General features: G+C 44.1%; 1 protein-coding gene and 1 pseudogene across 4 annotated transcripts in view; one reads left to right on the top strand and one right to left on the bottom strand.

The window, feature by feature from the left end:
* Positions 1–24298, top strand: part of itgb2 (integrin, beta 2) — a 112125-nt gene that overhangs the window by 46685 nt on the left and 41142 nt on the right. For 3 of the 4 annotated variants that reach the window (XM_088383350.1, XM_088383353.1, XM_088383351.1), the window contains 6 exons: positions 5607–5765; positions 11498–11593; positions 11687–11776; positions 11880–12017; positions 12952–13142; positions 22642–22874. In XM_088383350.1, the coding sequence (XP_088239476.1) occupies positions 5607–5765; positions 11498–11593; positions 11687–11776; positions 11880–12017; positions 12952–13142; positions 22642–22874 (907 nt within the window). The remainder of the gene's footprint in view (positions 1–5606; positions 5766–11497; positions 11594–11686; positions 11777–11879; positions 12018–12951; positions 13143–22641; positions 22875–24298) is intronic. The other variant, XM_088383352.1, reaches the window with a different exon arrangement.
* Positions 19274–21687, bottom strand: LOC148394691 (uncharacterized; annotated as a pseudogene).

Here is a 24298-nt window from a genome sequence, read left to right as displayed (position 1 = left end):
AGTGATCGGCGGGACTTCTCACTGGCGAGAGCAGATCGCAGCCAGGAGTGCTCTGAAGAGGATAGCGGCTGACTGGGGAGCAGGTCGGACAAGACAAACAGGTCAAGAATCGAGTCGGAATGAATCGGGGAGTCAAGCTTTCTTGGACCAGTGCGCACACGGACATCACGAGACAAGCTGACGGAGAGTGTTGCGCTGGCTGCGCTGATATAGTGCTCTCAATGAGCCCGTGCCAGGTGACGGTGATTTCGGCGACAAGAGGGGCATGGTCGAGTGGCCGGTGGCGCCTGCGTGTGACATTCTTTCAATTATGGTTCCATCTATTTGTATTTCAACATCAGTTAGTTTGCAACGTTTACCAAAAATCATGAGTTTGGTTTTACTCAAATTAGCTGTTAATTTATTAGCGTCAAACCGTGTTTTCACTTTTTTCATTTCCATATTAATCAAATTTAAAAGTTCTTTTAAATTTTCCTCTTAGCAAAACATATTTGTATCGTCAGCAAAAACTAATTTTTTAATAACTTTGAAACATTACATAGGTCAATGACGTAAAGATTGAACAGTTTGGGGCTCAATACCGACCCCTGGGGGACACCGCAGGGAGTGTTTAAACATGAAGATGGGTGTCTGTTACTTATAGCACTTAGTAAATGCCAGTCACATGGGGCAGGATCTCATTTGCAACCTGAAAAGGGCACACCACCTTTTTTAGACAGTTCCATTTGAGATTTGGAGATGCTGATTTCTGTCAATCGTGTCACACTCTTCTGTGAACTCTATTGAGAGTTGATTGCATCTTGATGAAACCAAGAGAACAAGATCTGCAAAAATCAAACATGTAATGGTGAGTCAAAGTCAAAGTCAAAGTCTCCTTTATTGTCAATTCCTTCGCATGTCAAGACAGACAAAGAGATCGAAATTACGTTTCTCACTATCCCAGGGTGACAAGACAGAGTTCACAATGCACATACAAGTAAACAACACAGGAAAAATAAAACAAGAAGATGAACATATAAGAGTGATAGCACGCTAGCCGCTCCCGATGCACAGCAGAGTCCGGAAAGATGACAGTCAACCAGGCCACTGTGAACACGAGCACACAGCAGGCACGCACTGTCCGGTTCGTGGATCCTATCAGGCGAACGCAACCCATCTTGTCGTCCCGCGAACGAACGTACGCCAGGAGAATGGAAGGCACGGCTGGGCGAGCTGGGTTGGCCGCAAGCCTGGCCCGACGTCTTCGCGCTGGCCCCTCTTCCGCTGCCTCGCAGACCCGCTGCCGACGCATCCCAACAATGCTCCAGGACGGAGCAGTCCGAGCTCACGACGCAGTCCAACCGGGGGAGGAAGAGCAGGCCAGTCCGGCGTCGCTCCATGACGAAGCAGTCCGAGCGCCCGCAATCTCTCCGCACCAAAGTCCAGAACGCCATAAAACCCACTTCCGCTGTTGAGCAGAACATGCCCGCCGCACTAGTAGCACGACGCATCACACGAGACGAACACACACAAAACTGCCGGACAAACACTCAGTAAACACTCACAAAACACCGAACGGGACAGAGAGTGGCCGCTGCGTGTGCACGCGCCGCCATCTTGAGCCTGAGGTTACCAATACCAACACCCTCATCACCTTGGCTGTGTATACAAATTCATTCTATAAAAGTTAGGAACAAAAATCCAGCTGGTGGACACTGGTGGTAAGGGAGGCCGTCAAGCTGAAGAAGAAGAAGAATTCTTTCGGGTCTTTTTGGTCTGTGGGACCCGACGCTGATGACGAGTCCAAGCAGAATGCAGCTTAGGCAGTCGCCGATGCAAAAATTTATGCTGGAGGAGTTTCTTGAGCACATGGAAAGCAACTTCTGGAAGGCTTTGAAGAAATTCTGGCCTCCCAGAAGGGGGAAGTTGCTTACCTCCACTTGAGAAGCTGTGCGACGATGTGGAGAATACTTTGAATTTCTCTGCAATTCCACCAACGCGCCCTTTGAGTCCCTAAATCAATGGTTCTTAACCTGGGTTCGGCTTCAGGGGTTTGGCAGAGCTGGTATGTCATTGCCCTGCCCCCTCCGCGGATGACCGAACACACCTAATGTCGTGTAAATTCGCGATAACGCGAATGAACTGGTCTTGCAGAAGTCACACTGATTTGCTGTTATGTCCCCCCCCCCCCCCCCCCCCCCGGTGAATGCGCATATGAAACTGATGGGGTTCGGTACCCCCCCTCTACAGAGGGGTTCGGTGAATGCGCACATGAAACTGATGGTGTTCGGTACCAACCATCCCCCCATAAAGAGGGGTTCGGTGAATGCGCACATGAAACTGCTGGTGTTCGGTACCACCCACCCACCTCCCGTAAAGAGGGGTTCGGTGAATGCGCACATGAAACTGATGGGGTTCGGTACCTCCAACAAGGTTAAGAACCACTGCCCTAAATGCTCTGGATGTTTTTGGTTTGTTCTGGTTCACACACCTCTACATCGCAGGGAGATCACAGACAGCGCCCTTTGATTGACAGACCGGGGTGGTGGTTCCTCTTTATATGAAAGGGGCCCGGTGGGTGTTTTCCAACTATAGAGGGATCACACACCTCAGCCTCACTGGTAAGGTCTGTGCAGAGGGGCTGGAGAGGGCACGTCGGGAGGTCGAATTTTATATTTAGTTTTTGTGCCAGCCTAAACCCCTCCTCAAAGGGAGTTCGCCCACCGAGTCATCATGTATTTTGTGGTGTTGAAAAAGGTATTTGACCATGCACCCCAGGGTATCTTCTGAGGAGTTCTCTGGGTGTATGCAGGGGTGGGCAAACCTTTTGACTTGCAGGTCGAATTTGGTTCTAAATTTTGACTGGGGGGGCCAAACCAGGAGCAGATGGATGTAGTGTTTGTGTGAAGTGATATAAACGACATGTAAAGGTCATTGCATAAAAGGTTTCGGCCTTTAGTAGGTAGTAGAGCAAGGATATTCAAAACATTTTTTTTGAAAACAAATGCATTTATTAACAGCATTAAAAAGATATTTCACCAAAAAACTGCTATCAGTGATTCTCATTAAATACGACACTATTATTATGAATATCAGTTTCCAACACTTCAGCGCCTGCAGGTCAGACACTGCACCGATCCGCCTGTTGATCTCATGCTCTATCCTACCCTCGTTTGTGAGCAAGACCCCAAGACACTTGAATTCCTCCACTTGGGGCAGGCTGGCACTTGGGATCCCTGATCCAGAGAGGGCCTTCCACAATTTTCCGACTGGGGACTATGGTCTCAGATTTGGAGGTGCTGACTTTCATCCCTACCGCTTCACACTCGGCTGCGAACCGCTCCAATGAAAGCTGGAGATCACAGCCTGAAGAAGCCAACAGCACCACATCGTCTGCAAAAAGCAGAATTGCAATGCTAAGGTCACCAAACCGGACACCTTCAACGCCTTGGCTGCACCTAAAAATTCTGTCCATAAAAGTTACAAACAGAATCGGTGACAAAGGGCAACCCTCACAGGGAACGAATCCGACTTACCGCCGGGAATAAGAACCAAACTCTGGCGTCGATGATATGGGGACCAAACTGCCCTTATCAGTTGGTTCTGCATCCCGTACTCTCAAAGCACCCCCAACAGAACTCCCCGAGGGACACGGTCGAACGCCTTCTCCATGTCCACAAAACACATGTGGACTGGTTGAGCGAACTCCCATGCACACGCGAGGATCCTGGAGAGGGTATAGAGCTGGTCCACTGTTCCACGGCCAGGACGAAAACCACACTGCTCCTCCTGTTCCACGGCCAGGAGGAAAACCACACTGCTCCTCCTGAATCTGGGATTCGACCTCCCGACAGACCCTCCTCTCCAGCAGCCCTGAATAGACCTTACCAGGGAGGCTGAGGAGTGGGATTCCTCTGTAGTTGGAACACACCCTCCGGTCCCCTTTCTTAAAAAGCAGGACCACCACCCCAGTCTGCCAACCCAGGGGCACTGTCCCCGATGTCCACGCAATGTTGTAGACGCGTGTCAGCCAGGACAGCCCCACGACATCCAGAGCCTTTAAGAACTCCGGGCGGAACTCATCCACCGCCCAGGGCCTTGCCTCTGAGGAGCTTTTTAACTACCACGGTGACTTCGACCCCAGAGATTGGAGAGTCCATCACAGATTTTCCAGGCCCTGCTTCTGCAATGAAAGGCGTGTCGGTGGTATTGAGGAGGTCTTCGAAGTATTCTCCCCACCGACTCATGATGTCCAGAGTCAAGGTCAGCAGCACAACGTCTCCACTGTAAACAGTGTTTCCCCCTCCTGAGACGCCAGATAGTGGAACAGAATTTCCTCGAAGCCGTCCGGAATTCATTCTCCATGGCCTCGCTGAACCTCCCATGCCCGGGTGGCTGCTCCTGTGACCCGACCTTGGATAAGCGGAAGAGAATGAGATGTGATTATATAAATTACCGTTTAAAAATAATAAATAATTAAAAATAAAAAAACTATTTGCTGAACACGGACGATTCACAAGCCCAAAGTAGCTATTGTTATTTTACATTTCATGCCACTGATTGTTAGCTACGCTTCAATATGACCAGACGTATTCAGAGTGAAGTGTTACAACATGACACACTACCGCAAGGTGCCTTGGTGTTGCCGTGCCTTGACCTTAGAATTCTGTGATGAATAAACTTCTGAATTCATTTAAGGCTATCGTCGATCGTGCTAGATGAAGCAAGCAACATGAGGCTAATATCATGCTCGTGCTCGGACAAAGCATTGTCCAAAGGAGGAGACAAGCCATCCTCACATCTGCCATCATGTGGAACGTTAGATCTATCCCTAGGAAGATGGACAAGCTTGTGGCGCTGACATGAGAGAGACCTCTGGGACATAAACCTGCCGCTTGTTTACTGCTTGAGTTGTAGCTGTGACACTGACACTATAATCGGTCTTGGTTATTTGTGAGGCATTGGTTTGAATCACTCTTCCCGCTGCAGTGTGTATGTGTTCATGTATATGTTGTTGATATGCTTGAGCACATACAATGGGTGATCTACAATTCTGTGACCACCTTGCTTGCTATTTCTTTTTGTATTGTTTACTGCAACCACTATTGATGCTGCAAATTTTCCAATTGTGGTACTAATTTAGGTTATCTGAAGTAAGAACTTTAGGGGGCACGGTAAACACCTTGGGGAAAATGTACTTTGTGATAACATATCTGGTCAAAGTAGAATAATTTCTAAACCTTTTATAAGCGCAAAGATGTTTGTTAATTGTACAAAGTTTCACACATACAAACAAATCCTGGCTGCTGCCCTTTTACTTAAATTTGAAGCCCATCGATCAGGTTCTGAAATATGAAACTCAAAGAATGTAAACAAATACTGACCGGTAGACCATTCAAACTCACTGTCACACTTATGTGTAATAAATGTTTTTGGATGTGGCAGCAAAACTGGTTTGCTATGTTGGTACCCTAATTATATTACATTTATACGAAAAACATATTTGAAGGATGCAGAGAGGCTAACTAAAAGTGGCTTTTTAATGTAATTTACTTGTAATTGTAAAAAAAAATGTTAACTTGTAATTTATTTGAAAAATGCTTTGAAAATACACATTTTGTTCATAGGGCAAAATAGGTTGGAGGAACAGTAGCACTCGACTGCTTGTGCTTGCAACTGATGATGGATTTCATATGGCTGGAGATGGAAAATTGGCTGGAATCCTGGAACCAAATGATGAACAGTGCCACATGAGCAACACTCTTTATACCAAGAACAATGAAATGGTATGTGCAGGCATACATGATGATGGGCATCCAATATCCAGGGTCTTTGTCACAGCTACTTCGTGCTGTGCATCAAGTATGGTTATACATAGAGTATATATTATTCATCAGTTTTTTAACAAAATTTAACAAGATATATTATTACTATGTGTAAAAACTTTGTTTTTACAAATACCTAAAATTCAGTTGGGCAATGTGTTTGATCATGTTATTGCAATCTTGTATTGTCTCCAGAATACGTATAGTCATGTAAACCTAATGTTGTGTTTAAGTTAAAAGTTAAGTTAAAGTCCCAATGATCGTCACACACACATCTGGGTGTGGTGAAATTTGTCCTCTGCATTTAACCCATCCCCATGTGATTTTGATCCATCCCCTGGGGGAGAGGGGAGCAGTGAGCAGCAGCGGTGCCGCGCTCGGGAATCATTTGGTGATATAACCCCCCAATTCCAACCCTTAATGCTGAGTGCCAAGCAGGGAGGCAATGGGTCCCATTTTTATAGTCTTTGGTATGACCCGGCCAGGGATTGAACCCACAACCTTCCAGTCTCAGGGTGGACACTCTACCACTAGGCCACTGAGCTAGTAAAGTGGTATTATTTATATTTATTGGAGAATTACTGTCTGTTGGGAGTTCATTATGGGCCAATAGGCTCCATGATGGTAGGAGAAAGCTATGACACCTGGATAAGCAAATGCAAGTGCATTCATTCGTTTGTTTGTTCGTTCGTGCATCCGTTCCTTCGTTCGTTTGTTCGTTCATTCATAGTCGTTAAATCATTCCTTTCCATCAATCATTCATTCATTTTCTTAACCGAGCTGGAGTTGCGGGGGAAGCAGCTTCAGCAAGGAAGCCTAAGCATCCCTCTATTTCTGTTCTCGGGCCTCCTTTCAGTGGGACATGCTCAGAATACCTCACCAGGGAGGTGTACAGGTTTTTTTGTACAGAGCCGCCTCATCTGGCTCCTCTCAATTTAATGGAGTAGCAGATCGACTCCGGAAGACCAGGTTTCTCACCTTATCTATAAGGGAGAGTCGGGATACATTGCGGAGTAAGTGCAATTGCTTGCATCGGTATTCTTGTTCTTTCTGTCACGCCCGACAGCTCATGACCATAGGTGAGTGTAGAAACGTAGATTGACTTGTAAATCCAGAACCATGCCTTCTGGTTCAGGTCCTACTTCACCATAACGGACCGGTACAGAGTCCGCATCACAGCAGATGCTGCACCGATCTGCCTGTCAATCTCACATTGTAAATCAAGAGCCATGCCTTCTGGTTCAGCTCCTTCTCCACCACAACGGAGCGGTACAGAATAGGGTTGTCACAAGAACCGATACTTCCATATCGTAAAATACGTAATATGTAAAATACGTCAATACCTGCTTTTTGTGGTACCGTCAGAAAAAATAATTATAACTTTTCACTCGGCGAGCTGTGTCGATTCTTGCTGGAACTGAAGAGGCAGTATACACATGCGAGCAGCACGGAGCAGCAGCCAGCGGCGCTGAAGACGAAGAAAACTTTTGGTCTTTCATAACAATGGCTTCAGCAAGTGGGAGTGGAAGTCCAACGCGCCAGCTTGTTGAGAAGCCTGGTCGCTGTGTGGAAATACTTTGCATTCGAGGCAGATGCAATTCGATTCGTCCATTTACTATCACTATTATGCCACGTTACGTTATAAATACGTTAACCCGAGTATGCCTATGTGCTGTCATTTTGGCATGTGTCAGCTGGGGTGATACGGTTACCAAACGTATTTAATGTCGAACACATAAGCAAAGTGCGCAGACAAAGGCTCAAATATGCAAAATTACGTTTGGGCACATGTTGAGGGTGTGTGCACAAGCCTTTTTGGCTATAGCAGATGGATTATTGATTTTAAAAGCAAGTGGATTCTGTTGTTTTGTTGTTTTTTACCGTGGTAACAAATTAGTATCAAAAATCATGGAAAATCACAGGTATTGGTACCAACTACTGAAATGTTGGTATCGTGACAACCCTAGTACAGAGTCCACATCGCAGCAGATGCTGCACAGATCTCAGGCTCTCATCCCTGACCCTAAGAGGGCATTCCACCCTGTTCCGACTGAGGACCATGGTGTCAGACTTGGTGGTGCATATTTTCATTGATGTTGAGGCCACCGAACCGGAGCCCCTCAACACCTCGTACGGGCAAGGGAAAACCAGATCAATTTATGTTACTCATCATAAGGGGTCTTGAATCATGCTTTGTTTGGTCCCTTACTTAGGACCTGTCAAGTGTTGTGATGGATGTATGCCATCGTTGATGATGTAACCATAGGTGATGCAATGAGATGATCCATTTAGCCATGTCAAAGTCAAAGTCAGCTTTATTGTCAATTTCTTCACATGCCAAAGACACACAAAGAAACCGAAATTTCGTTCCCCGCTATCCCACGGTGACAAGACATATCAAGACAATAGACAATCAAGTACACAACAGCGTGCTGAATAAATAATCAATAAATTACACAACAAATAAATAAGAGGAGCAAAAAGGAGCAAGTGAGCGTACAGCAGACATTCCAGAAAATAGCGCAAAAGTGCAGCACGCTACGCAGAAGGGGGTAGCGAGTTCAGGGTCCTAACAGCCTGGAGAATGAAGCTGTTGGCGAGTCTGGTGGTGCGGGAGCGCAGGCTCCTGTACCTCTTCCCAGAGGGCAGAAGGTCAAACAAAGAGTGAGCTGGGTGACTCACATCACTCACAATCGTGTTTGCCTTGCGGGTGAGATGGGAGGTGTAAATGTCCTTCAGGGAGGGGAGCGAAGCACCAATTATCTTACAAGCCGTATTCACTATGCGCTGCAGGGCCTTCAAGTTCTGATCAGTGCAGCTACCACCCCAGACAGCGATGCAACTGGAGAGGACGCTCTCAATAGTACCACGGTAGAATGTAGACAGGACTGCCTGAGGAGCACATGCACGCCTGAGTTTCCGCAGGAAGTACAGGCAGCGCTGAGATTTCTTTGCCAGTGACGCGGTGTTTGCCGACCAGGAGAGGTCCTCACTGATGTGCACCCCCAGGAACTTGGTGCTGCTCACCCTCTTCACCACAGCACCGTCGATGATCAGCGGCTTGTGTTTTGCTTGACCCTTCCGGAAGTCAACAACGATTTCTTTGGTCTTGTTGACGTTCAGCAGAAGGTTGTTGTCCCTGCACCACGTGGTCAGAAGGTCAACCTCCGACCTGTACCGAGTCTCGTTGCCCTCCGTGATGAGACCCACCAGAGTCGTGTCGTCAGCAAACTTCACTATGCGGTTGTCACTGTAGGTCGCAGTGCAGTCATGCGTCAGCAGGGTGAAGAGCAGTGGACTGAGCACGCAGCCCTGGGGGGACCCCGTGCTCAGCGTGATGCTGGGGGAGATTTTGTCGCCAACACGCACCACCTGAGGCCTCTGACAGAGGAAGTCCAGTAGCCAGTTGCAGAGGGAGGTACTGAGGCCCAGCTCGTCAAGTTTGCAGATGAGTCGCTGCGGCACAATGGTGTTGAAGGCAGAGCTGAAGTCCACAAACAGCAACCTCACATATGAGTCCTTTCTCTCCAGGTGGGTGAGGGCCGAGTGGAGGGCAGAGCAGATCGCATCCTCAGAGCACCGTTTGGCACGGTACGCAAACTGAAAAGGGTCAATGGTGGGCGGGAGAACGGATTTGATGTGCTCCATGACAAGCCGCTCAAAGCACTTCATGACGATGGGCGTCAGCGCCACGGGGCAGTAGTCATTGAAGCAGGACGGAGCAGGTTTCTTCGGCACAGGAACGATGGTGGCAGCCTTGAAACACGAAGGGACGATATATAATCAGTTGCACATGCCGGTGTGGGCCGAGTTTGATGGGTGATGAGTCTTTAGGATGGGGCAAGTTCGCAGGAGAGTTTGATTCCATGGGAGTGGGTGCTGGTTCGGTGAGAGCTGGTTCCGTGGCGTTGGGTGCTGATTATGGGCGATTCGATGTGTGTGGGGGCTGTTGTTTTCCTTTTTGTCTTTTGGCCTTGGCGATCATCTTTGGCCGGGTTCTTGGCTGTCCCCCTCTGGCACCTGCTGGTTTTATCTCCAAGTGACCTTCCTGTAAACATTCTCCTCCATTCTTGCACATACACTGTTGCACCTCGTCCATTCATCATGCTTCCACTTTTGTCATTTTGTACGGACTTGTGAAGATTTGTGTGTGACATCATCAATTTGTTAATGTTCCCTGACTATGCAAAGTTCTTACTTTGTTTGTCACATTCTTAGTTCAATTATGCTTCCGACCGTAGTTTTCATTCATCAAAATATTTTCTTTCTGTCCAGAACATTCAATAGTAATCCAAGGCTGGCGTCTAGCATTAGGCAAAATATGACGTTACATCAAGCATTAATCAAAACATAAGATATAATCAAGTACAGAACATTCCTAGACACCTTGGGCCGTGTCCGTGAATTAGAATAACATCAGGCATGCGTTAAACAGTTCCTTAAGGGTCGTTATGCTATTCAGGCACTATATCAACAAACATTTGTTATTTCAAAGTGCACAGAAATACATATCAGATCATGAAGTTATAAAAACCTTTGTCATCACCGTATATAAAAATGTCTAGTTATGTCTTCTTTATTGGTTTGGTGTGCAGGTATATGCTTAAAATGTTTCTTTTATTGATTTAATATGTGAATATACTTGTCTGCTTATGTACTTTATTCAATGAGGTTTGAGCATATCTGTTTTTGTAGCTAGGAAGGACTTTTTGTATTTCGACCCCGTTCCTTCAGTAGTATATGTGTGTGCCGGGTTGTTCCCAGGCAGATCAGCGTTGTTGTAATCCCAAATTTCTGCACTAGACTGTGATCAAATTGGCTTTGTTGTAATCCCAAATTTTGGTACTAGTGTGATCAAATTGGCCTTGTTGTAATTCCAAATTTAGACAGCAGATGATGCCAAATCTTGACATGAGACCGATTCAAACTTGCACACACAACTATAGAGCTAATGTACTTTTAGTTATTTTTGCTTTCCACTAAAATATGTAACCTGTAACAGCTTCACAAAATAGTCACATATGTTAACGTAGGCATAGGGGTGCCCATGATCATAAAGTGTTATGTTTCATGTGTTAAGATGATATATGTTAACGTCAGGATTTCCATGATCATAAAGTGTTATGATTCATGTGTAAAGATAACCACAGTTTAGTAAGTTTAGTGTTACACATGTTAATTGTTTAGTTAAATGATATTACGTGTATGATGATAGTGGATGTATAAATGCGTTAGTTTGAGTCGAAACATAAACTAAGGAGAGTTTCTACCATTTAAACGGAGAGTTGGTCTCTGAATGGGCTCGATTTTGAAAGACCGGACTTAGGACCATGGGTGGCCCTGCCAGGGGCATAGATCCCCAGACAATTTAGCTCCTAGACTCGCTGGGACATGCAAACGCCACCATCATGGTAAGGTGGTGACTCATGGAGGGGTAAAAACATCAAGCACATACTATAAAAAAAGTAAACATACAAATTCCACACAATACAGTCATAAATTAAACCTTCTTGTTGTGCAATAGTGCTAACATCATATGCCACGCAGCTGCCCTTTAATTGAAATACAGCATGTAATCGCAATACAGTATGTTAATCTGTAATTACTAATTACATGATGAATATGATGCAGTAACTTATGCGTGTAAATGCATAAACTTATGCGTGTAAATGTTTAACTATATTAATGTGAAGGACTACCCCTCTGTTGGACAAGTAGCCATGCAGTTGGAAAAAGAACATATCCAACCAATATTTGCTGTGACAAAAGACGTGGAAAACACGTACAAGGTAAAATCTTCTTATCAGTATATGTATCTTTTTATCTATATAGTGTGGTGGGGTGTTGAATGATTTTTAACCATATTCCCCATTTTATTAAAGCAACTCTCCAGAATGATTCCAAAATCTGAGGTGGGAGTTCTGTCACAAGATTCTGGAAATGTTGTTCAATTGATTGAAAAAGCATATAATGTAAGTCTTGAACTATAATTATTTTCAGTTTTCAAAAACCAATTGTAATTTTTATTCCTGCATTGGAGTCTTGCATAATCCTTCAAAACAATTGTATTTGCAGAGATTGTCCTCCAAAGTTACCCTAACTCATGATACTCTCCCTGAAAATGTAAGAGTTGTCTACACTCCACGCTGTGATAATGCAAAACAAGAAGGGAACAATAAAGGCGTTTGTGACAATGTTCATGTGGGACAGGAGGTCAGTTTTTTGTAGTGTTCTAAAGCTTGGTTATATTATATAACATACAATGAAATTTTATGGTACTGTATGGTACGGGACTGTATTGCACCAAGGGTGCATATGGGCTTTTGGAAGTACGGAGGGCATGGTTATTACATATTTTCAGTCTTTTATTATTGTGATTTTCCTCAACATTGCAAAGCAATTGTAACTGCCACATTTCTGCAATAGGCATAGGATGTGATAATGCACTTAAATTCAGTTTTTGAGAAAACGCGGTGATTTTGTTGTTGTTGTTTCTTCATTTGTTCTCTTATTTCTGAACACTATAACAGGCACTGCATGGCTACCTGTTTCTTTTAGGACCTGAACCTGGACTAGGTTGACCACCAATTCCACGTAGCGCGTGCACATACAGCGCTTGAAGCTCAATTAATGCTTCCCGCAAAATCAATGCTTAGAATCAAACACTGGCCATCATAAGGACTGATGTGTATTGGGCCTTCAAAAGTAATGTATTGAGAGCCATTATTCTCACGTTCACTTAAAAGTGCCCACACGTGATTATCAATTACAAATTGAGAGTCTCATTGTAGATTAGTCATTGACTAATGGCTTAAGCGAAGACACTGCAGGAAGCGTTCACCCGGTTGCGACAACCACAAAGTTGAGGCAGCACATGAAAATGAGAGACTGCAGCAAAAAGAGGGTTATATCTGTACACATTGATCAGCTGCTCAAACCTCTTTTAAATTTTCCCCTTGCCAATCTTAACTACACAAAATTTCTCTTCTCAAAACTGTTTCTCTCTCTCTCCTCTCTCTCTCTCTCTCTCTCCACTCTACACGCTGGAAAATTTTTAATTGTGAGAATAATTCATGTTTTATGAAATGATTAACTGACATCTTTTAAGGGTCTTTTCTCAGAATGGCTCTTAAAATGTTCCCCACAGATTTCTTTTGATGTGTCAGTAACAGCAGACTCATGCATGGAGAACAAGACATTCACTATCAGACCACTTGGTATTAAAGACACATTGATGGTGACCTTATCTACAAGCTGTGAGTGTCAGTGTAAAGATCCAAGCGAAAGTAGCCCACAATATTGTAATGGCAAAGGAAGAATAAACTGTGGTATTTGCAGGTAAACTTTATCCTTTCATTTATCACATATTTATCATTTATTTGTCCGTCAACACTTTTCTTTCCCAAAGGACAATCCAGTTTTAATTCAAATATATTCATTATACTACAAAGAGAACCAGAAAACACATGCATACACAAGCATATATCTTGCTCATTGGACACGGATTTGGGACTGTGCAACAGAGGTGGTTCGTGCCTTTCTCATGAGCATAGTACAGTGGAGGGATGCAGAGAAGCATTTCTCTTATTACACTGCACTCCAAATTTGTTCAAAGTATTTGCCCTTTTTCCTCAATTTTGTACTTTATTTGCAGTTTCCTCACTTTACTATTTAAGATCATCAAACAAATATATATGTATATCAGAATAGGATCCATCCATCCATTTTCTGAACCGCTTAGTCCCCACGGGGGTCGCGGGCGTGCTGGAGCCTATCCCAGCCATCAACGGGCAGTAGGCGGGGGACACCCTGAACCGGTTGCCAGCCAATTGCAGGGCACACAGAGACAAACAACCATCCGCACTCGCACTCACACCTAGGGACAATTTGGAGTGCTCAATCGGCCTACCAAGCATGTTTTTGGGATGTGGGAGGAAACCGGAGTGCCCGGAGAAAACCCACGCGGGCCCGGGGAGAACATGCAAACTCCACACAGGGAGGGCCGGAGGTGGAATCGAACCCGCACCCTCCTAACTGTGAGGCGGACGTGCTACCCAGTGCGCCACCGAGCCGCCATCAGAATAGGATAACACAAGTAAACATAAAATGCAGTGTTTAACGTGTTTTTCTGTATTGAGAAAAAAATAACTAAGCAAACTGACCCTGTGTGGGGAAAAGACTTGCCCCTTAAACCTTATCTGTGTGGACCACCCTCAGCAGCTGGAATGAAGTGTATTAGTCCAGCTTGTTTTACAGAACGCATTCTGCATATAGGGCTCTAACAAAATGTCCATAGATTTTTGTCAGTGGCACCAATTTGGGTTCATTAACCCGCACAGATGACAGATAAGTCTGATGAGAAACATGGTCATGAAACACTTATAGAACAATTTTTTTTTTTTTTAAAAAGCAAAAAAAAAAAAAAAACGGTTTTACTGTAACAGGCAATTGTAGGTGTTTAAAAGGCAGCTCAAGCTAGGTAACACGAGTTTTCAGAACAAACTGGAGGAGGCTGAAAATATGTTTGGGAACTTATTTACCAAAAACAACAAATAATTTAAACATTTAAAAAAAAAAAAAAAGCACTGGCACACTGGTTACCATGTCCACCTCACAGTTCAGAGATTATGGGTTCGATTCCACCTCCGGCCCTCTTTGTGTAGAGTTTGCATGCTCTACCCGTGCCAGCGCTGATTTCCCCCAGGAACTCTGGTTTCCTTCCACATCCCAAAAACATGCTCGGTATCGAATGAGCACTCCAAATTGCCCATAGGTATGAGGGCAAGTGCGAATGGTTGATCATCTCTGTGTGCTCTGCGATTGGCTGGCAACCAATATAAAAGTACCATACAATTTGATCAATGTCAAGGTCGTATAAATAGTGAGATAAAAAAACAGCGAGGGGTTTAAAACAGTGACCAATCCTTTGACAATGAACCCTATTACACCAATGACTCTTAAATCGTCAATGGCATATCAATAAAGTAATCCTTTTGCGTAGCTTTTACCCACGTGTCATGGAGCGCAGTGGTTGACACAATCTCGTTTTGGTCGGCGTCTGGGGTTCCCCCGGTTGCAGCCGTCATTCAAAGCAGCGAGAGAAAGTACATCATTACGCTGCACATTATATTGCGTCGTCCAACAGGTGTTGTGCCAAAGTACATAGGTTCCCCCGTGGAGATTTGTTTTCCCTGCTGCGGGAGCGCGCATGCCTTGTTTGGAAAGTGGTGGAATGCGAAAAACCGATGCCGTACGGCGATAGCACTAAGTTGTTTTCAATGAAAACATAAAGAACACACGTTTGCGTCTGTCAATATTCAGTTTTAGAAAGGGTTTATTTCATTTTATTTCTTTAAGTTCATTCGCGTTCTGCCGTTGACACGAGGTGCGTACAAAGACCAATCGTATAGACGGAACACTCAATCACTCATTGGCGAAAACAAACTCCAGCCGAATCGGCCACTACAGGTTAATTAAAGGCCATGTCATAGAAATGTGTCTTTGAACGTGTCTTAAATGTTTGTAGTGAGGTAGCAATTCTAATATCCATTGGTAGGGCATTCCAAAGCTCTGGAGCCCAAATAGAAAATGCTCTAGACCAGGGGTGGGTAAACTTTTTGATTGGCGGGCCGAATTTGGTTCTAAATTTTGACCGGGGGGCCGAACCAGGAGCAGATGTAAAGGTCATTGCATAAAAGGTTTGTACTTTTAGTAGGTAGTAAAGCATGAATATTCATAAAGAGCTTTTTGAAAACAAATCCATTTATTAACAGCATTAAAAAAATATTTCACCAAAAAACTACTATCAGTGATTCTCATTAAATACGACATTGTTATTATGAATAATAGTTTCCATCACTTCAGCGCCTGCAGGTCAGATTTATGAAATCTGTATATCTAATGAGGCGAAATCACATCAAACGGCAAACATTCTGACCAAATACATCATCTTGAAGAATCAGTGAAAGAATACTTCCAATTCAAGTAATATAGAAATCAATAGTGTTGTTGGTCTCCCTTTTTTGCTCGTGCATCATGGTCTGGAGTAAAATTTGGTGTGGTAATTCTTAGGATAGAGCCGAGGTGTCGGTCCGTTAACCTAGAGCTGTGACGGGCTTTGTTGACGTTCATGTGGTGGAACGTCTGCTCACGCACGTAGGTCGAGCGAAATTGTCCTCTCTTTTTTTTTTAAACACTCTGCAGTCAGTGTCCACCTTTCTTCTCATCGGGCCACTCATTTTAGTGGAAGGATTCCAGAGGAAGGTTTGCGGGTGGCATTTACGTAAAACTGTATTTGAAAGCTCAGCGCGCGAATTACGAGAATGCTGACGTTACAGCCCACACTCGAAATTCGGCACTGATGGAAATAGAGTGCGGAGTGCGCCGGGTCCGTACGACATAGTACGTACACGCACTTGTGAGTGTGCACCGAGCTTTCTGACACGGCTTCCGGGAGTAAATGCGCGGGCGGCCGCTTCCCCATCTATTGGGGCAACATACTAATTGCAGGGAAAATGACCCTGCTCTAGACCCTGCAGACATTTTCTTGGCCCTCGGTGTCACTAAAAGACTAGCGTTTTGCAAACGAAGGTTACGAGACGGAACATAAGGAACATCTAGGTCGACGGGATATGAAGGCGTAAGCCATGCAGTGATTTATAGGTTAATAGAAGAACCTTGAAGTCACATCATAAATGGACCGGGAGCCAATGCAAGTTGGCTAATAATGGGGTAATATGATCAAATTTTCTTGTCTGTGAGAGCAGCCTCGCAGCAGCATTTTGTACTAAATGTAGACTTTTGATGCTGGACTTAGGAAGACCAGAGAATAATGCATTACAGTAGTCCAGGTGCGACGTGACGAACGCATGTATAATAGTTTCCGCATCACCGGTCGAGAGGATCGGACGAATCTTTGCAATATTACGGATGTGAAAAAACGCAATTCTGGTTATATTCTTAATGTGCTTTTGAAAGGAGAGTGTTTGGTCAAATATTACCCCGAGATTAGTTACAGTATCGCTCTGAGTGATAGTACGATTATCTATAATAAGTGTTGATAACGAGTTGGACCAATTATCAACATCTCAGTTTTATCTGGGTTAAGACGGAGGAAATTGAGTGACATCCATTGCTTGATCTCCGCAACGCACGCCTCAAGATTACAACAGTCCCGCGGATCTGTCATCGATAACGGCATATATAATTGGGTGTCATCCGCGTAACATTGAAAACTAATATTATATTTACGTATTATGTCCCAGATCGGAATCATATAAATATTAAATAGAATTGGTCCGAGTACCGATCCCTGTGGGACACCACACGTAACATTATAGAGCTCAGAGGACGTATTGCCATGGACCACTCGGTGCGTCCTGTCTGATAGATAGGAATAGAACCAGCCTAGTGCTGACCCTGAAATACCAACACAACTTTTAAGACGCCCTAATAAAATATCGAAGTCTACAGTGTCGAAGGCAGCACTAAGATGGAGTAGTAACAATACCGATTATTGGCGACCATGTAATCAATAAGCTGCTGCGCTACTACTTTTTCAAGAAGTTTTGCTATGAATGGGAGGTTTAAAACTGAGACTGAGACAGTCCGGGTCAAGATTTGGTCGCTTAAGTAACAGTTTAATGATAGCGGTTTTAATGGCTGTGGGCACTATCCCAGAGGAGACAGACAGATTGATTATATTTAAGACGGACAGTCCTAAAATTTGAAATAATTCTTTAAGTAGTTTGACTGGAAGCAGGTCGAGTAAACATGTTGTTTGTTTAGCCGCACTAACCAATTGTGTAAGCCTTTCAAGGGACACGCTTTTAAAATTTGATCATCAGCGCCGGTAATTGGCGGTCTCGACTGAACGATTGGAATGGTATTCTTGATCTCATCCCTAATGGATTCAATCTTCCGAGCAAAAAATGTCATGAACTCGTCAGCTGAGTGGAAGGAGCTATCGGGGGTCGGCTGGCGTAGTGTTAGCTTTGCCACTGTATCAAATAGGTATTTAGGATTGTTTTAATTGAGATTAATGACTTGCGAAAAATTACGAGTTTTTGCTAAGATAAGCGCATCTTTATATTTCAGGAGGCTGTCCTGCCATGCCTGATGGAAAACCTCAAGTTTGGTTAAACGCCATCTGCGCTCATGCTTTCTACATAATTGCTTAAGAGTACGTGTTTCATCCGTGAACCACGGAGTAGGCAATCTACGGCGAGTTTTCAGACGCAGCGGCGCCACAGAGTCGATGGCATTTAACAATGTTGCATTGAAATCATTTCTAAGATTATCAATAGAGCCGTTATATGTGGGAAATATGGCAGTTGCCGACGACAGTAATTCAGATTGCGCAGTTGCAGTCATGGAGTTAATATTACGAACGCTATAATTCTGATTGCTCTCTTGTCTTTGACAAAGAACTAAAATTTCAAATTTTATTAAGTAATGATCAGACAAAACAGTAGTGTATGGCAGCACTGTTATACTTGCAAGTCCTCGGGATAATACCAGATCTAAGGTATTTCCATTCTTATGCGTTGCTGCCTGTACGGCTTGCGTAAAACCAAACATATCAGTTAAAGTCTGAATTGCTTAAGTAAGTGGCTCTGATGGTGAATTCATTATTGGAATCACCTATGATTATTATATTATCCACATTTGTCATTAGATCAGCCACGGATTCTGAAAATTCATCCAGGAAGCCAGAGTAAGCCCAGGGTGGACGGTAAATAACAGCAAGATAAAATGACGGTAAAGCGGTGGATCAGACAGTGAGAACTTCAAATGTTTTAAATACGTTAATCGAACGAGGCCTAAATCTAAGCTCGGAATTTGAGATGAGGGCGACACCCCCACCCTTTTTTCGAGGACGCGCCACATGCGAGCTCACAAAATTTTGAGGCAAGGCCTCATTAAGCGGCAGCAGTTCATTAGGTTTTAACCAGGTCTCGCAAAGACCAAAAACGTTTAGATTATGTTCCGTGATGAGGTCATTAACGAGAACTGCTTTCGTATGAAGCGATCCAATATTCATAAAACCGAGTGTAATCGGTCGATCAGGGTGCGTATCTATTGAAGGATTTTTAAACGAAATGCGAGTAAGATTGTGTTCTCTAGGCCTGACATCACGTCTCAAATGTTTATTAGCGCGGTGGGACGATACGACAGTGGGAATTTGATAGTAAATATTTGTTACACATGTAAAATTATCTAAAAGAGGCACCGTTTCATCAGCGATACCGGTCGGGGTGGAGTGATTGGATTTGTCTACTACCCCAGTAGAAAGTGTGTTCACGTGTACTGTAGCACTACTCAAACTGTGACGCTCTAGTCTACACAAGGAGCTATGTTTCATTCTGGAAGTCTCGCCTAGCGCTAGTTAACTTTAACTTAACAGACTCCAAACCCATCTTAACAGGTGGTCTCATCACCTGTGCCCTGGCCTGCTCTGAAGTGACGTGTCATGAATGGCTCAAACAGTAATCTATATTCCTTGAAAGAGTGAAGGCGCCGTCACGGTTAGGATGAAGGCCGTCCTTCCTCAGCAGGTCGGGGCGGCCCCAGAAGGAGGACCAGTTATCTTCAAGTTTGGTTAAACGCCATTTGCGCTTATGCTTTCTACATAATTGCTTAAGCGTACGTGTTTCATCTGTGAAACACGGAGTAGGCTTTCTACGACGAGTTTTCAAACGAAGTGGCGCTACAGGGTCGATGGCATTTAACAATGTCGCATTGAATTAATTTGTAAGATTATCAATACAGCAGATATATGCGGGAAATATGGCAATTGCCGGCGGCAGTAACTCAGATAGTGCAGTCGCAGTTACGGAGTTAATATTACTATTAATATTACTGTTAATTCTGATTGCACTCTTGTCTTTGACAAAGAACTAAAATTTCAAATTTTATTAAGTAGTGATCAGACATAACAGTTGTGTATGGCAGTACTGTTATATTTGTGGTTGCCAGTTCTCGGGATAATACCAGATCTATGGTATTTCCATTCTTATGCGTTGCTGCCCGTATGGCTTGCGTAAAACCAAACATATCAGTTAAAGTCTGAAACGCCAAAGTAAGTGGCTCTGACAGTAAATTCATGTGGATATTGAAATCGCCCATAATTATTATATTATCCGCATTCGTCACTAGATTAGCCACGAATTCTGAAAATTCATCCAGGAAGCCAGAGTAAGCCCCGGGTGGACGGTAAATAACAGCAAGATAAAATAACGGGAAAGCTGTGGATCGGACAGTGAGATCTTCAAATGTTTTAAATACATTAATCGAACGAGGCCTAAATCTAAGATCGGCATTAGAGATGAGTACGACACCCCCACCCTTTTTCCGAGGAAGCGCCACATGCGAGCTCACAAAATTTGGAGGCGAGGCCTCATTAAGCGGCAGCAGTTCATTAGGTTTTAACCAGGTCTCGCAAAGACCAAAAATGTTTAGATTGTGTTCTGTGATGAGGTCATTAACGAATACTGCTTTCGATCGAAGTCATCTAATATTCATAAAAGCGAGTTTGACTCTAATCGGTAGATCAGGGTTCATATCTATCAGAGGATTTTTAAACGAACTACGAGTAAGATTGTGTTGTTCGAGGCACAGCATTACCTTTAAAATGTTTATTAGCGCGGCGGGAAGATATGACCCTAGGAATTTGATAGTTAATATTCGGCAAACATGTAATATTATCTGGAACAGGCACCGTTCCATCAGCGATACTGGTCAGGGTGGAGTGATTGGATTTGTCTACAACCTCAGTAGAAAATGTGTCAATGTATACTGTAGCACTATTCAAACTGTGACGCTCTCGTCTACACAAGGAGCTATGTGCATGCTGGGAATCTAGCCTAGCGCTAGTTAACTTTAACTTAACAGACTCCAAACCCATCCTAACAGGTGGCCTAATCACCTGTAACCTGGCCTGCTCTAACGTGACCTGTCATGAATGGCTCAAACAGAAATCTATATTCCTTGAAAGAGTGAAGGCGCCTTCACGGTTAGAATGACCTTCTTCAGCAGGTCGGGGTGGCCCCAGAAGGAGGACCAGTTATCTATAAAATACAGTCCCTGCTTCTTACAGAAACCGGCCATCCATCGATTAAGGGAGACTAATCTACTAAACCTCTCATCAGTGCCTCTCCCAGGCAGGGGGCCAGAGACAAATACTCGATGCCGACTCATCTTTCTGGCGAGATCACAAGTCCTCGCTATATTTTTCTTTGTGATCTCTGATTGCCTCATCCTAACATCATTGGAGCCACAGTGTATCACTATATCCGAGTAGCTAGTGTTGTTGGACCTACGCTGTTGACTAGACTTATTGCGAGCCAGCTCCCTAAGGTTAGCTTCTATGTCGGGCGCTCTGCCTCCAGGGATACACATTGCCGTGGCTGGATTTTTTTAAGCGTGATGTTTTGGGTAATGGAGTCACCTATGACCAAGGTGCGAGAGCCAGTAGACCGACTACGAGTCTTAAGCGGCTCATCGCGGTTAGCAAGATGCTTGGGGCTAATGCTAACTGGGCTAGCGGGCTGACTACACTCCGCATCTGTGTCCGCCACATCTACTGTTATCACACTATTCTGCTCTAGCTGGGGGACACGTCCCTCTAGCAGGGACAACCTCTCTAAGAGAAGGGTGCAGTTGGTGCACGAAGCCATACAAACCTCCGCTGAGAGCCAAACAGTGACGTGGTCGAAATGGCAGCGGTTAACGGTCAGCGACTTTCAACAATAGTAAACTCCCATAAAAGGAGTAAAAAAAACGTAAAAAGCGAGGAAAAACTAGAAAAGAATATACAAATTTAGGAATGTAGATCGTCTCTCTCGTGACGCTGTGGCGCTCTACGGGGCAAACTGGAAGTCTACCTACCTATGTTTGAAGGGGCGTGCTGTGCTGACGAACACTGATTGGTTACATCAACTTGGGGGTGTGTTGTTTTTGGTTTGTGTTGTTCTTGATGCCTGCATTGCACACTTTGGCCATTGCCATTACGCGACTCAGCATTCATTTGCAGCAGATTAGGGCATCAAGCACGGGGACAATCATCTCGGGAATTGTTCACATTTTAGAATGTCGGTGCAACATTTTAAAAGCACCAACAACAAAAGGCTCGCATGAAAAAGGGCGCGTGGTGCACAGCCCCTCCTTCCACCATACCTGCAGCGCGAGTGGGCGGCAGTTCGTCTTCACTGGCTACTGCTCTCGACCAGCCCCTCCGCCCGCTCCACGCTAGCATGCTCAGGCTGTGGCAAAGTGCGTCAGGCCCTTTCCACAGATTTCCCCAGCTGCGTTGCCTGCTGTGGCCCGCGATGGATGGTGACTGCGGTCGTCCTTTGTGCATTAAGCAATCCTACCCGTGGCGGCCCATTGTGTTGGCTCAGCCGACGTCTAGCTTTTGAATCGTGCGGCTCCAGACTTGAAGTCTGAATCGGCTGAGCACTTCTAATGCCAACAACCAACAAGTTAAACTGGGATAGAGTAAACACTCAAATAAATGCACATACCAAGCAACATATGCAGCATACACATGAATATACAGCCTATGGTTCCATAGCTGCTTAGATTAGATAAACCATTTTCCTTGCTTGCCCTTCAAATGCAGCATTGTTTTTCATGTGATATGTTCATCATTTTTTTCTGTGGTTGTAGTTTTTTACCCCTTCGCTTTTTCTTTGTTTTATTGGCCACATTAGAAATTAAAAGAATGACTTGAGTGAGAATTTAGAATGAGTCTCCTAAAAACAATGTGTTCATATCCATGAGTGTTATGTACATACAATGAAATTGAAATGTTGATGTTTCTCTCATTCTTTTTAAGTTGCACTCAAGGCTCTGTCGGTCAGTTCTGTGAATGCTCTATTGGCAACAAAGATGAACATTCCCTGAGAAGATATTGTTTGAGCCAAAGTGGTATGGAATGTGAGAGTCATGGAGACTGTGTGTGTGGAAGATGTCAGTGCCACACAACAGCAAGTGGAGGCAGTTACTACGGTGACTTCTGTGAATGTGACGACGAACATTGTGAGAAGTTCCAGAATAAATTATGTGGAGGTATGTTTGTTTCTTTTACATGCATTTTCTGTACATAGAAGTGTTCAAACGGAGGTAATCTCAAAACGGTACATCACCGATAACACTAGAGAAATGTTTATCCAGAATGTCTCTCCGACACCTGCCCTCTCCTGCATTACAGTTAATGAACTTGTGAACAATTTTGACACTAAAGTTACAAATTTTATTCATGCCATTGCACCAGTGAAGGTGATCTCTGACAAGAAGAAATCTCCATGGAGAAATGACACCCTGGTTAGAATCAGTAAAAGAGAATGCCGAAAAGCTGAACGCAGGTGGCGAAAACCAAATCACCATGTTCATTATGACATCTATAAAGAGAAACTTCGTATTTATAATCTGGAATTGAGAAATGCAAGGCAATCTTTTTTTCTTGGACATCATCTCCAAAAACAATAATAATTCCCGTGCCCTGTTTGCTACTGTCAACAGGCTCACAAACCCTCCTGTGTCAGTAGCCTCTGAACTTCTATCCACTAGGGCCTGCAATGAATTTGCCTCCCTCTTCACAGACAAAATTCTGAAAATTAGACAAACGGTCACTACCTCCATTGCAGGTACAGGATATGTGTCGGCACACAACTCAAATTCACTTGTGATGGCATGACACAATTTGTTCCAATCAAACATAAAAACCTGGAGGACATAATCAAAGTCAAAGTCTGTTTTATTGTCAATTTCTTCAAATGCCAAGACATACAAAGAGATCGAAATTACGTTTCCCACTATCCCACGGATACAAGTAAACAACCCAAAAAGTAAAAACAAGAAGGCACAAACAATGAATAAATAAGAGCGATGAATAAATAATAAATAAACAAATAACGTAATAAATAAGAGGAGCAAAAATGGAGCAAGTGTGCATACAGCAGACAGTCAGAATATAGCGCAAAAGTACAGGACGTTACGCAGGAGGGGAGAGAGAGTTCAGGATCCTAACAGCCTGGAGTATGGAGCTGTTGGTGAGTCTGGTAGTGCGGGAGCGCAGGCTCCTGTACCTCTTCCCAGAGGGCAGAAGAGCAAACAAAAAGTGAGCGGGGTGACTCACACATCACACACAATCGTGGTCGCCTTGCGGGTGAGATGGGAATACAACATCTGAAATCCTCCTCCTGCTGTTTGGATATTCTGCCAATGAGCTTTTTGAAAACAGTTTTTAATTGCATGGCCTCAGATCTCCTGCACATTGTAAACACATCACTTGTCTCAGGTGTGTTCCCACAGGCCCTGAAAACTGCAGTCATCAAGCCACTCCTAAAAAAGAATAATTTAGACAATTCAGTGATGAATAACTACAGGCCCATATCAAACCTACCGTTCTTAAGTAAAATCATTGAAAAAGCTGTTTTTAAGCAGCTGACTAATTATATGGCACTAAACAACTGTTTCGATGACTTTCAGTC

The sequence above is a fragment of the Syngnathus floridae genome, chromosome 8 (assembly GCF_059516105.1).
Source record: "Syngnathus floridae isolate MCC-2025c chromosome 8, RoL_Sflo_1.0, whole genome shotgun sequence".
Classification (NCBI taxonomy): domain Eukaryota; kingdom Metazoa; phylum Chordata; class Actinopteri; order Syngnathiformes; family Syngnathidae; genus Syngnathus; species Syngnathus floridae.
Note: the sequence above shows the minus strand (reverse complement) of the source record. Positions and strands in the feature narration are given on the sequence as shown.